The 14,983-nt window shown below is 36.9% G+C and overlaps 1 protein-coding gene across 1 annotated transcript in view; it reads left to right on the forward strand.

Moving 5' to 3' along the window:
• The window catches only part of LOC124236837 (protein furry homolog-like), a 244,218-nt gene that overhangs the window by 202,566 nt on the left and 26,669 nt on the right, over window positions 1-14,983 (forward strand). Inside the window, exons 48-54 of the mRNA XM_046655776.1 lie at window positions 2,777-2,947; window positions 4,765-4,905; window positions 7,672-7,869; window positions 9,280-9,441; window positions 9,569-9,643; window positions 9,979-10,155; window positions 13,688-13,891. Coding sequence (XP_046511732.1) covers window positions 2,777-2,947; window positions 4,765-4,905; window positions 7,672-7,869; window positions 9,280-9,441; window positions 9,569-9,643; window positions 9,979-10,155; window positions 13,688-13,891 — 1,128 coding nt within the window. The remainder of the gene's footprint in view (window positions 1-2,776; window positions 2,948-4,764; window positions 4,906-7,671; window positions 7,870-9,279; window positions 9,442-9,568; window positions 9,644-9,978; window positions 10,156-13,687; window positions 13,892-14,983) is intronic.

Consider the following 14,983-nt stretch of genomic DNA (forward strand, 5'->3'; position numbering starts at 1 on the left):
TTTAATATTCTAATGACACATCATTTGAAAAATGTTGTAAACAAGGAGTTTTTTCCTACATGAGGGGTAAGAAAGAAAACATGAGGAAAAAAAGTATTTGGGCTTACTTTGAGGTATGAAGAAAAGCATGAATCCCCTATAATAAGGGAAGTAGAAGCATTTAAGGGTGGCAGCTGACACGTGTTGCATAACTTCTGCCAAATTCTGGGCTACGTGAGGAGCACAGCCTCGCCTGGCCTGGCCCACGCAGGAGCCCCTGGGGTGTTGAGCCTCTGCTGTCATGACCAAGGCCAAGCACGGGAAATTCCCAAATATCTTTTTTGTTTTTAAGAAATCAAATATGGCTTCCTGTGAGTCAGAAACTGTTTTTAACTCTGTTTTCTTCCTGTTGAGCAGCACACAAAGGCTCCTTGCGTATGCTTTCAGCAACCTGCAGGATGTGGATTAAATTGATTCCTTAATTATTCTCTCACTTAAACTGTTGAGAGTAATTTTCTGCCATTATGTGCTTCCTCATTATGCAAATATCCTTAGCCCTGCTGTTTGCACCCTTGGAGAGCACGAAATTTCAAAACGAGGCAACACTTAGGACAAATATTGTCCTCTCTAGCTATTCATATGGCAAAAATAGTATGCTAAAAAAGTTTCTTATAAACATACTCTTGGGATCATATTTTAACTTGGTAATTCAGAAATTTCAAAACTAAATTGTAACCATTGGCTTTATTATATAATTGCACAGCATGTATTCCTAGGAATTTTCTGTCTTTTCAAAAATATGTTTTAAAAAATCATTCTCTAAAAAAAAATTCTTTAAGAATATAAGAATTCTATCAATGTTTTTATTCTTCAGGAAAAATTTTGTATTTTAAAAATTTACTTTAAAAAATTTTAAATTAAAAAATTTACTATAAAGAATTTAAAGTGTAAATGTTTTTCCTGGGGCCAGCCCCGTGGCCGAGTGGTTAAGTTCGGGTGCTCCACTTCAGCAGCCCAGGGTTTCGCTGGTTCGGATCCTGGGCATGGACATGGCACCACTCGTCAGGCCACATTGAGGTGGCGTCCCACATGCCATAACTAGAAGGACCCACAACTAAAACTATACAACTATGTACTTGGGGGATTTGGGGAGAAAAAAGCAGAAAAAAAAATTTTCCAGAAGAGTAACAAATTTTTGTGAAATTATAAAATTATGTGATTTTTAAAAATATTATTATATTTTGAAATACAGATAAGAAATATCAACCAAATTTTTCTTTTTTCTTCCTGGTGTCTGTTTTATGGGTAAAAGGCTAATGCATGAAATCAGCTTCTTTTAATCATTTTATAAAATAGCTTCTAAGCTACTGTGTTAATAGTCTGTGCACAATCTTGCACAACTTTGTGTCCCAGACCTGTCCAGTGATAATGTCCACATGATGAATCAAAAGAAAAGTCAGTTATATTCTTCTGAAAGTTGAAAATATATATATTTAAAAAGGTAACACTCTACTTTCTTTATTGAATGTTCTAGGCAGTTTGTGAGAATACATATAACACATCAATAAGATGGAAGATTAAGCAAGGAAAAAGAAAAAAGGAAAACTAAAAGCAATGTCAGTGAGGCTGGCCTTTTTTTCTTTTTTCTTTTTTCTTTTCTTTTAAAGATTGGCACCTGAGCTAACATCTGTTGCCAATCTTCCTTTTTTCTTCTTCTTCTTCTTCTTCTTCTCCTCCTCCTTAAATACCCTCAGTCAATAGTTGTAGGTCTTTCTAGTTGTGCTACGTGGGCCGGTGCCTCAGCAAGGCCTGATGAGCGGTGCTAGGTCCGCACCCAGGATCTGAACCAGTGAAACCCTAGGCCACCAAAGTGGAGCGCGATCTTAACCACTCAGCCACGGGGTGGCCTCCTGAGGCTGGCCTTTTCTGATAGATAGGGATGAAAGACTAGCATGGCCCTTTTCTAGTTCTGTGTGGTTCAGGTGTCCCCCAGAGGAGGCTCAGGAACGTCCTCACCAATAACTCAAGGAACAGACTAAGAAGGTGCATTTGGTCAGTAAGATCCTCCCAAACGTTTGTTGATTCAGATTCCATAGTACTGTGTCAAAGAAACTCTAGAAGTCAATACATTTTGAAGTGGCCTCTACATGACTGACCAAGAACCTGAAGAGCTTTAGGTGATTTCCTGAAGAGCCGTTTGGGGTCCACCCTGCAGACTGCCATTCATTGGAGCTGCAAGACTCAGAGTATTATCAGAGCTCCAGTGAGGTCCTCTGAATACCTCACACGTGTTGAGGCTGTCTGTACTTGACTGCTCTACTGAGAGACCCTGGGGAGCTTGAGACCGAAGCGTTTGTTTGTTGGCACAGCAGCTCTGAACCTCGCTGAGAATTCCCAGGTTGAGCCAGCATGTTTCCTTGTGCGCTGAACCATAGATTTTACAAAACAAAACTCTTTTTTTCAAAAAGTACAAAATAACATATATGGTTCACAAAACCACGTATGGGTTTTTACCAAAGAAAGTCTTACAGAGCATCAGACTGAAAAAAGCCATACTGTTTAACACCTGTGGAAGTGCTTGACGTGTTAATCATCTTTCCATGTTGTCTGTCATTCTCTTAAGAATGCCTTGTGCTTTTCTTCTCTTCTAACTCTTCTGTACTGAAATAAAATGCATTAAATCTTCAACATATACATCTAACATTTTCATTAAATACCTTTAGTATAAAATCAAGTTTAAACTTATATCTTTATTTTAGGTGAATAAAATTTTTTTTTTTTTTTTTGGTGTTTTTAGGTTTGTGCAGAAGAAAAATGCCCAACGCTTGTCAATCTGGCTCACATGATGAGTTTGTACAGTACACACACATATTCCCGAGACTGTTCTAACTGGATCAACGTAGTGTGTAGATACCTGCATGACTCCTTCTCGGAGACTACGTTCAATCTGGTGACTTATCTTGCAGAGGTAAATTTACAAGAAAACGGGGCAGGGGGCTGTTTAGCCGCTCTGTGGCAAAATTTTCAAGTAGACTTATTTCTAGAAGCAGCACTGAGGCTAACTAATCTTTAAACTGTCTTTGAGAGGGAATATAGATAACATCTTTTTTAAAAGAAAAATATGGGTAGTTCCTTTCAAGGATAAAGGAAGTTTTTATAAAGTTTTTTTTTTCCATTTTCAGTGTTTATTTCTTCATTCACTGCCCTTCAGTGATATAAACTCAAAATAATGCAAACGTCAACTTTATTTAAAATGGAAAATGGGTTTTTGGGTGTATTTCCTCATTCACTGTCCTTAAGTGACATAAAACTCAAAATAATGTAATTTTAATTCAAATGGAAAATGGGTTTTTACTGGTCTTGATCCTAGAGAATGGCTATTATTTTTGTTTCCACAAAATTCCTTCTTGACTCTGAAATCCCTTCTAGAATAATACAGCATGCAAAGGCATTTCTGCTGGGTAATTCTTTATTTTGATGATACATTTGCTTCCTAATCTAAAATATGATTTTGGTGGCTAAAAATGAAATTATTTAAAAAACTAGCCCTAGAACGGCATAAAAAGTTAATGTTTCTTGAGGGAGTAACTTCATGCTTAGAAAAGTGAATTACTGAGTCGATAGCCACAAGGAGAACCTCAAAAAGAAGAAATTCTTGGTCGCTAAGAATGTTTATCAGCATATAATAAAGTAATAGCTTCCTTTTTAAAAAGTCGGCCTATAGAAATTAAACCTAAAACACTGTAAACTTAAAAGAAATTATTCACAACTCGATAAATATTTTACGTATTGCTCATCAAACTGTTTACCTTAGCTACGTCACTGATGTTGAATATCATGAAATGCTTCAGGATTGGTGTGAATTTTTTTAAAGCATTGATTTTGATAGGTTTGCTCCTGTGAGCTTTAGACTCAAGGGAGCTGACAGTGTGAACTGTCTGCCTGGCAGCTTCCTAACCCGAGTGAATGCAAGTCCCTAGGTTTATCTTATACCTGTACCTTTCGGATCAGGACCAACATAAACCAGGCCTAGCCTCCTTAGTTGGCTTTGAATTGCAGTGCCTTAGACCAGCTTCACATTGGCGCCATCATAAAGCTCACGACTAAAGTCACAGTAGTCCTCCCTGAGGATCTAATCGTGGGGTTCCAAGGTCTGGGACTGGCACAATGCAGCCTGTTTGCATCACATTAGGGCAACATTTGTCCACTCGGTAGAGAGACTGCTTTGCCCCAAATGTTACTCTTACTAGTGTAAATTGTCCTTGTTGTATTATTATTAATAACTCTCAAAGTATTACTAACAACAGTTCTAAAGCTAGTTACGTATATTTAAAACTATGTATATTTAATTTGATTGTCCTGCAAACTGCATGAAGTAGGTGTTACCGCTATTTTATTTTAAAAAATCAGGCTTGGAGAAGTTAAGAAACATGTCCAAGATCACATGGCTAATAAGTGGCTGGCGTGAATGGTTTGGGGGAGGCACTCTTTGGGGATGGTGGTATAGCGGTGTTCTTCTTAACCTAAAGTAAATGGTGTTCAACTAAATTAGTTAAGGAAATAAAAGAAAATGCTAAGATTAAGATGAAAAATATCTACTTCTCTTTTCTGAACTGAGGACAAATAACAATAAATAGATACCACCTTTTACCTTTATTAGTCTCTGGATTTCTAGTCATCCAGCTATAAATTCATGGTTTAAATCTGTTGTTTTTCAACATCATAAATCTAAATAGTGAATTTTCTTTAACTTGATTAAAGCACACCTTTTAATTTTGCTTTTAGCTGTTAGAAAAAGGGTTGTCCAGTATGCAGCAGTCGCTACTACAGATCATCTACAGTCTTCTGAGTCACATTGACCTCTCTGCTGCCCCCGTCAAGCAGTTTAATCTGGAGATCATAAAGATTATTGGCAAATACGTACAGGTGAGTGACCACAAAACTTATGTATAGAAATATTCATCTCAAAACGATTTATAATCATAAAAATCAGAAACATCTTAAATGTTCAAGAGTAGGGAAGTGGCTAGTCCATAAATCATGTTTTCAGGAATATTTACAATGTGGAAAAACGTTCTCCTTGTAAGTGACAAAAAGCAGAATCTGAATGGTAACATTGGTCTAATTCCTAATTTGAATTTTAACCATTACATCTACGAATATACATTTCAGTAATGACTAGAAAGGATGTTCAAAATGGCAGCAGTCACCATCTTTAGACAGTACAATTAGAATTGTGACTCTTTGCACCTTCCTTTTACTTTATTTTACTTTTTGGCTGCGGAAGATTCTCCCTGAGCTAACATCTGTGCCAGTCTTCCTCTGTTTTATATGTGGGTCACCTGCTACAGGATGGCTGACAAGTGGTGTAGGTCTGTGCCCAGAATCCGAACTTGTGAACCTGTGCCGCTGAAGCAGAGCACACTGAACTTAACCACTATACTACAGGGCCTGGCCCCTGTACCTTCCTATTTTTAATCAGATTCTACATAATTAATAAACAAATATTACTCTTAGAAACAGAAGAGCCCTTTGAAGAGTCTGTATTTTAGAGTTGCTTTCTGTGTCTGATAAAAGCACCAGAAGTTTAGAAAGTAGAAAGTTTTAATCTAAGTTACGTCATATCAACCTGGTCTGTTCTAAATTTCACCTGTGAACTATCTGTTAAGAAAGGCTTTGCTGAGCAGATCAGTATTGTGGATACAACTTATCAAAGAGAGCAAACTCTTTAAGAACCTTCACAGATTAATATTCTATGTTTCTATTCCAGTTATATTTGCATTCACTAAAGCAAAACTTACAAATGGAAATACTTGACTAGGAATGAGTTTGTGTCCTAGTCTGTATCTGAAAGTAATAAAACTGGATTTAAATGTTTTCCATTATTCAGTTAGGTAATCCAGATTACTTTTCAGATTCCCTTGAAAATTGGTGATTGCAAATATTCAAAAGAACCTAAGATTCTTTGGTGACCCCCTGTATCTTCTCTACCTTATCTCTTATTGAGGAAGGCTTCACCAAATAACAATTGTATTTTTTTCCTAAAGCACATTTCTCTTTTCTTCTTAAAGTGTAAAGAAGTTAACTCATCAAATATTTGCTGAATCTTCCACAGAAACATAAACACATTGAGTTACTAATTTATAAAATATAAATACATTTATTTTGTTCAGAACCACAAGCCCACATGCCCACTGAGAAAGCAAGTAACCAAAGGAGGGCATAGACTTATGACTCAGTGAATTGCACGTTCCCCATCTAAAAGGAACAGCACAACCTGGCTTCCTCTAACAGTTGCCATGTTGGAGGACTGGTCCAGGGTGGCCAGAACTTCGAATTTTTAAAGAGAAGCTAGAAATCTGGGTTCTGCTGTAAAATCTCCTAATTTCAAAATGGTGACTCAAATTTCTTTTCAAGTTTATTTTTAGATGTGTGAACCAAGGTCATATTTAGCTGACGGGTCATCACAGATAGTGACTTTGCTTTATTCCAACATTAAACATTTTACAGAATTGAACTCCTGATAGTCGTTTACATTTGGAACACAGCTACCAATGTAATTTATGGAAACATCCCTGGAAATGTTGGAGCACCTCACAATGCCCAGAGTTTCTAATTATCTCTGTCAGAAAAAAAAGATGATGATTTCTACTTAGCCATAACTTTGTTAAATGGAAACAAACTGATTTTTACAATGATATGCATAAAATGTCATAATACGGACAGTTCTATTGTTATTAAATATTTTGTGCTTTAGGTGTCTTCATATTAAGATGTTATTAACTAAACTGGATGACTCTGTTCTGCCAAAGATTTTTCACTTCCTTTTTCTCGTGGCATTTTTTCCTACCCTAGAATTGTCAGCTGTGAAACAACATATGTCATACAAGGTTGAGATGTGATTTTGGTACCATAAATAAGCAAAAAAGTAGTTTTTTTATGTTGTCTATTCTTTTCAGTAGATGGTAAAAGATAAATATAAATTCTTTATTAGACATTGATTCTTCCCCATATATACATCTGTCATGTAAATCATTCCTAAATTATGTTGGTAGAAATATACAAAACTAAAAGCAGAACAGTAACTCAAAAAACATAGCCATCATATAGGTAGGAGAAAAAAAACTCACCCTATGCAACTCAGTAATCCCTGAGAGCCTCTCTTTAGCACAGTGTTTGTGCTTATTATTTGGGGCTTGGGTCATCAAGAAAAATCTAAAATGTTTTTAGTATTTTAATATTTTTATGTCTAAAAAAGAAAGTATGCATTAAAAATTGTTTATGTCCAAGGCTTAACATATCTAAAGTTTAGAGTCTTAAAGCCATAAACTTCATTCATCTAGAAAGTTGACACGTACACAACCCCTTTGTTTACCACTAATGCCAGATGACGGTATCAGACTTTGGAAATTAATAGTATTTATAAAGCGCTCATTGGGGAGAAATGCAAAGTATTCTGAATTGGTAGCATTATTATGTATTTGGGGACTTGTAAATCTAACAGCACAAATAATAACTTGTTTTCTTTCCTTTTGTAACTCAGACCCTCTGTGAAGGACCTCAAAGTAAAAATGAATAGTTTTCAAGAGTTTTTGTAGAAACAGTATTTTCATTGTCTACAGTCCACACTAAATTTTGTTCATAGGTAAATAATGTATTTGTAACCTTTATATTTCTCTTTTTTTAAACCAGAGTCCTTATTGGAAGGAAGCCCTTAACATATTAAAACTCGTGGTGTCTCGCTCTGCAAGTCTTGTTGTGCCCAGCGATATTCCCAAGACCTATGGAGGAGACATAGGTTCCCCGGAAATATCCTTCACTAAGATTTTTAATAATGTCTCTAAGGAGTTGCCTGGGAAGACCTTAGATTTTCATTTTGATATATCTGAGGTAAGACGCTCAGGAATTGATACAAGTGTTCTGTTAGAAATTTTCTTTTGTTCATTTATTCATTCTCCCGTTCAACAAGCACTGATTGAGCTGATACTCAGTAGCAGATGCTGTGGTAGGTGCTGAGAAAACAGGGTGGGGGTAGGGAGAAGGGTTACTCTCAGGATGCTTACAGTCTCTTGGGGAAATAGGCAAATAAACATTGTGGTAAGTGCTTTGGCTGGAAGTAAGTTAGAAGTACTATAGAAATATATAGCATGTACATCTAATCTGATGTCGAAAGATAAATAACCCTAGACAGGCATATGTTGAAATTTGGGGAGGAGAGATTAAATCCAAGAAAAGGCAACATGTGTGAATGAAGGCTTGTAAGTGTGAGAAAGCATGGTGCTCTGGAAACTTCCATAGCACGGAAGCAGGGTACAGAGAATGGCGGTAGAGTGTGATGAGAGATGAGGCTGAAGGCATAAGTGGGGCAAGATCAGGGACCTTGCCTGCCATAGTAACAAGATGGTTTTATCTTGAAGCAGTAGGAACTCTTAAAGGATTTTTAGTTGAAATTGTGGAAGGAAAAACAAAGCTAAAATAAACTGAGACCTGAGAAGCTTGGTGAATATTCCATGCAGAGGGGGCAGCATGTGCCAAAACACAGGTCCGTAAAAGCACAGTATGTTTGGAAAACAACAGGAAGTTCAGTTTGCTGGAGTGTGAAGTTCAGGAGGGAGTGGGAGAAGTTGAGGTTAGGGAGATAAGCAGGAACCAGATCATAAAGGGACTGTATAACATGCAAATGAGCTTGAATATTCAAATGAAAATTCAAGACACTTCACAAAGCCAAATAAATATAAGTGAGTTTTGGATCATCATAGAACTTTTACCGAAATAATTTTGGAAGTATTATACATCAGATTTGTAGTAAGACACTATATAGATATCTTCCTCTTCGGAGTTGTTACTTATCTTCAATATTTGCGAAAGCACATTACTGAAGCACACTTAACAATATGCATTGAAGAAACAGCAGAATGTTAACAGACATTAAATCTGAGTGGTGAGATTACTGGTGATTTTTTAAAATAATTTTTATGTTTTCTGAGCTCTCAAACAGGATATATTTTACAACCACGGGGGGAAAGCCGGAGGTGGTAGTTCTTAAAGAAAGCAGATCTGTCTTTAAAATAGGAATAAGCTCTCAGATAGTCTTCTCAGAGACTCATTCCAAAAAAGTGAAATCTCTTAATTAAAAAAAAAGACATCATTACCTTTGATTTTTGTAACATCTGCCTCGTGCTAAGTAATCTTTCTCCTTATGCTGTTTTTTGTTTGTAAAAAAATGTCATTATTGATACACTATTAACCCTTTTATGTTGAATTATGTAAGTCAGACACTGGCATTTTGTTTCTATGTAGACCCCAATTATTGGAAATAAATATGGTGATCAGCATAGCGCAGCCGGAAGAAATGGGAAGCCGAAAGTTATTGCTGTTACTAGAAGTACTTCTTCAACTTCTTCGGGTTCGAATTCTAATGCCTTGGTCCCGGTCAGTTGGAAAAGGCCACAGTTATCACAGGTATGTAAAAGCATATCAAAATGAATATTTATGGAATAGAAGAATCAATTTTGTTGTCTGTGTGAACACTCGAGAATTTATCTTATTATATCAGTAATACTAACACTTGAATTTTTTTTTTCTTTAGCGAAGAACAAGAGAAAAGCTAATGAATGTGCTTTCTCTCTGTGGTCCAGAATCTGGCCTTCCGAAGAATCCATCTGTGAGTAATCGGGAAGGCATGTGTAAAGGTTTAAAAAAATCATGTTAGTCCACGAAGAAATGGAAATTATTCTGTCTCCTTGCTTGCCTTTTTCTGACTTTCCTCACTTATGGTATTAACTAAGAATGAAAAAAATATTACTTGTCTTTGTGACACTTGGCAGCTCTGCTAATTAAGTATTCAGCCAGTTAGATGTTAACATGAAGACCAAATTAAAGCTCTGGATTCATTGACAGATATGCCCGGCAGTGGTTCTCAGGGCACTGATGTCTCGTGTGCAGAGTGACAAGCTGATGCATGGCCTTTTTTTTTTTTTTCCCCTCTGGTGGGGTCAGGTTGTATTTTCCTCCAATGAGGATCTGGAAGTCGGTGACCAGCAGACTAGCCTAATTTCTGCAACAGAAGACATAATTCAGGAGGAAGAAGTAGCTGTGGAAGATAATAGCAGTGAACAACAGTTTGGTGTTTTTAAGGATTTTGACTTTTTAGATGTTGAATTGGAAGATGCAGAGGTAAGGATATGGGCTTTCCGTTATGGTATTATAGAAGAGTTGCAACTATATGAGAATTAAGGATTTGACCATAGACTCTTCCCTTATTAAAGTCAGTGTAAGGTCAAAAAGATAAACATCTAAGTTGGGAACTGAATGTGATTAGTATAATTAGTCAACAGCAGAATAAGTCTGAAATAAGAGGAAAATCTAATTTTTCATCTTTATCTTTAAAACTATAGAGTAAAAAAAATGGATTTCTTCACAAGTGTTTTTCTAATTTAGGATCTACTTAGATCCTGTTTTACATGAGCTATACAAATTAATGTGCAGCAAAATAGTAAAAAATTATATTAAAATTTATCAAACAATTTTAAAGTATAAATCTAAACACTGCTACTAAATTGATGATTAAGAAGGCTTTGGCTCTCCAGAACTCTTTCCCATGGCAAATGGCTGAGGTTCTTCCTATGACATTCCTCACCACTCTCTTCTTTATGACATACCCAGCTCTCTCAAATGCTTCACTTCATTTCATGCCCAAAGGGCTTTCTCCTCTAAAATGATTGTTTAATTAAACTGATAGTTGTGTCAGTTTAGATGCTTTCTAAGTGGAAAATCCAACACCAAAAGTGGATTTATTAGTTCACAAAATTTAGATGATCTGGAGTTATTACTTATTTAGATATGGCTCAGTGAGGTCTCTGGCTATTTCTCTGTAGTTCCCTAGGTTCTGCCTTTCTCTACCAGTCAGCTCAGACAGTGGCGAGATGGTTATGTCCACAGACAGTACTGGTCAGAGGAAGTGAGGGCTGCTTCCAGAAACGCTCTCATAAAAGTGAAGAAGTTGTTCTCCTAAATGCTTTTAGCATACTTGTCATATCTCATTGGCCCAAGCTGGCACATGTGCCAATTTCTAAAACAATCATTGTGGCAAAGAGAATAGATCGCCCTGGTTGTCTTAGACTATTCAGAATGAATTCCTATAGCTAATGTCAGTCCCATAAACCACAGTCTCCTAAAGCTAGAAAGTTTATGTCAAATAGGTCAAAAAAATGTTCCTTCTAAAACTTTTACAAATATCTATACGTGAGGAGCCCAAAATGCCTTATTGTCAAGTATCCATACCATGTCATTGATATATGTCTCTCCGAAGAATTTAAACACTCATATAATTCGTATGCATTCATCAACTCTCTTGAAGGGATGTTTCCTTTAGTGCTACTAGGTGAGGCGGAGGAATGAAATGTAATGGCCTGTGCCGTGTCACACTGTTGGTTGTTGATAGGAGACCAGTTTAGGGAGGGCCTCCTGTATGCTTCGGCATCCCCTGCAGATATGAGCTAGAAGGCTCCTATATAATAGTTAACCATTTATACATTCCCACAGTTGTACAGGTTCATAGGAGCCCAAGAACAAGTATTATTCAGCACCTTATAGGGCAGTGGCTTTTAAACTTTTTTTGACTGTAATTCATAGTTAATAACATTTTATATCACATCCATGTAGATATATAGACACACATTTTAAAAAATTCAAGAATATGCATCCTTACTCTATGCCATGCATACCGATGTTTTCTATTCTCTTCTTTTCGTTTCTGTTTTTTTCAAAAAGGGCAAGTCACCACCCTCTAAGATTGACTTCACTCCCACAATTTGGAAAACGTAGGAAATAGGCCAGACTTGCATAATCAGGCAAAAAAGCGTTATGAATTGAAGGGACCTGCGGCCCTGCCTCGAGGGCATGAGCAGCTGCTAAATTCTTCTGTAGTTATTTGCTTTTTTCAGTTCAGAATTTAAAATTTCCAAAGGCAGGCTCTTGACATTTTTGTAATGGTAAGGTTATTTTTTCTGTTTGCTTTTTTTCTCTAAGAACACTGTAAATGCTTCCAAGTTCATCCAGTACTTTAAAATGTCAGTAGTAATAAATGTGGCTTTTAAATAGAACCGTAGACTGAATTAAAGACGCTTATTATCCTTCTGTCTTTGATTCAAGTCACCGTAATTTGGGGAAGGTGGTGCTAATTTATGCCTCAGAATTAGGCCAAATCAAATGACAGAGATTTTCTAAAACCTAAATATAGTCGTGCTTAAAACATAGTAACAGGAAATACTTTGCTACAAAATAATAAATGAATTAATTCTAATGACACTTCCAAAGTATTCCCAACCTTGAAAGCCCACAGTGTGTATTCAATTCATTCACCAAATATATATCGAGTGTTGTGGCCATTGTTATGTGTTATGCTACATAATAATATTTGAAATGTTTTAGGAACGTGGCTTTTCAAACCCTGATTGCAGAGCCCTGTTTTCTAGGATACCCTGAGAACAGGGAAAGATCCAAGGGCCAAATGGGCAGACCTCCTGGCCACCTTTATTAACCAGAGCAGCTCTGGTTTTGTTGGTCAGTTTTGCCCAGTTGACTTGCATCTTAAATTTTATTTGAAATAAGTATTCCTCTGCTTTATTCAATAAAAAAAAGAAAAAGATTTGAAAACCTCTATTCTGAACAATCCCTCTTGAGTAAAGGAACACAAATAAATCATAGTCTGCTAGCTAACTCACTGTGATTTGTCATATCAGGGCTTAAGAAAGAATTATATCCTTACAAAAGGAGGATCAGCTTAGAATAACAGAAACATAATTTACATAAATCCGTTATTGGGGTGAAATAGAAATTTGTCGTATTTCCTCTTGACCTTTGGAAGTTGGCAAAGGTTATGTTTTGATAGCTGTAATCTCGATTTTAAATTATTTTATAGTAAGAAATGACCATTGGATTTAGCCAGAGCCGTCCTACAGACTGAAATAATTGTGACCCTGTATGTCGTCAACCGAGTGTGGATATTTTCAGTCAGTTTTGCCTTGTATCAAGTATTCAATCTATGTAAATTTTGAAGATTTTCTTAGAGTTTGTGTTGCCAAAGTGTATCATAGAAATGTTGTTTTAAGTGTCTGTCTCTGACTTTTTCACAATATATTTTGCATAAAAAAAGTAATTTGAATCACATGTTGCTTCCTGCACAAAGCTTAATCCAGAGCTTGAATCAGTCTTTGGGTGTGAGAAATCACAAAGAATTTTCCCCAAAAGTGTAGCGTATATTTAAATGTTTGTCTTCGTTCTTTCTAATTCTGTGTGTTTTCCTTTTTGCTAACCAGGAGCTGCAGGTAAGTTGCAGCCTGGTGTTGTGGATTGTTTCTTTGTTGTCGTCTGTGACGTACTTGTCTTGGTAGTCTCATTTGTGTTTGTGTGTTAGAATAGAAATGGCCTAGATAGTAGATTTAGTTGGTCCCCAGTAATACAAGATAGAAAGTTAAGAAAATTATTTAGTTAAAATAGGTTATCAACCAAATATTTTGATCTCTTTAAGTATAAATATTTAATGATGTTTTAACCGTTTCAAGAAATTGAAGGGCTGATTGAAACTCTGCTTATGACGATGCATTAAGTATCTTTCATCTCAGTATATGTTTTCCTAGTGTTATTGCATTTACCATATTTATAAGCATGTATTTGAGGATTTAGAAATCATGTCTTACATTTCCAGGGAGAAAGTATGGACAATTTCAACTGGGGAGTCCGCAGGCGCTCACTGGACAGTATTGACAAAGGGGACACTCCATCCCTCCAGGAGTACCAGTGCTCCAGCAGCACGCCCAGCCTGAACCTGACAAACCAGGAGGATACAGATGAGTCCTCAGAAGAGGAAGCGGCCCTCACTGCAAGCCAGATACTCTCACGCACGCAGATGGTACACTACCTTTTTATATGGTGACAGTCGGTCTTGTTTTCCTCTTAACCTCCAACTTGGCCATTAGTGTTTCTTGATTTTCTGATTTTCGTTTCAGTTTGGTTAAAATGCACACACTGAAATGAAAATACAAAATTGCAGCTGTAATGGAGTATTCTATTATTCATGACAGAACTAAACATTTGTTGATACTGTGCTCCCCTTAGCAGCTAAGACGTATTTTATATTGCTTTTCTCCTCGTCATGGCAGTTGTTCTGTGCACAGTCAGAGGCCCTCATCTTGAAGGATACTTAATTCACTACCCGCTCTTCTTTCCTAGTTGATGTGCAAAGATAGAGCACAGTTTTGGTCTCTTTCAAGATCAAGTCATTGATATGGGGGTTCTGACTTGTATCCCAAGGGCTAGATGACAAAGATTTAAAGAGTGAGTGAAAAATGAGAAAATGAAGACTGCAAGAGTAGCCTTCATTTCAGAAATGTGAGGTTGAGAGGAAGGATAAAGATGCAGGGTAGTGGGTTGGAACTTCAAGATGGCAGTATGAGGAGAGAGAAGGCATAGAAGGTATGGAATAGCTACCATGATACATGTGGTAAGGGAGCAACCAGTGTAGACCAGGTGTCAGCTACAGTTACACAGCGGCGATGTTGAATGGCGGGGGCTGAGCTGGCTTTAGACATAATGTCAAGTTGTCAGCTTGTGGTTGGCTGCCTGTCATCTCTCCTGTTTTTGACATCTCACTGTTGCCCAATGTCTTTCAACGAACTCCCCATTTAAGTGTTAAATGATAAGCCGTTGCTGATAACAATAGCAATAGTTATCACTCACTGAGTGTTTAAGATGTGCCAGTTTCTGTTCAAGCTGTTTTACATGGATTAGTCACTAGAACTCTGCCCCCAACCACACGAAGTAAGTACAGTTATTTCAGTTCTGGTCCCAGGACACACAGCAGGTAATTGAATTTGAACCGGGCAGTCTGCCCCCAGATCCATGCCACCTAAGGCTTGGGTGTCCATGCGAGTGTTTTCATTTAAAGGAATGGTTGAAAATGGGACTTCATCAGACTAAAGAGCTTCTTCAAGGCAAGGGAAAA

The sequence above is a fragment of the Equus quagga genome, chromosome 3, assembly GCF_021613505.1.
Source record: "Equus quagga isolate Etosha38 chromosome 3, UCLA_HA_Equagga_1.0, whole genome shotgun sequence".
NCBI classification, from domain to species: domain Eukaryota; kingdom Metazoa; phylum Chordata; class Mammalia; order Perissodactyla; family Equidae; genus Equus; species Equus quagga.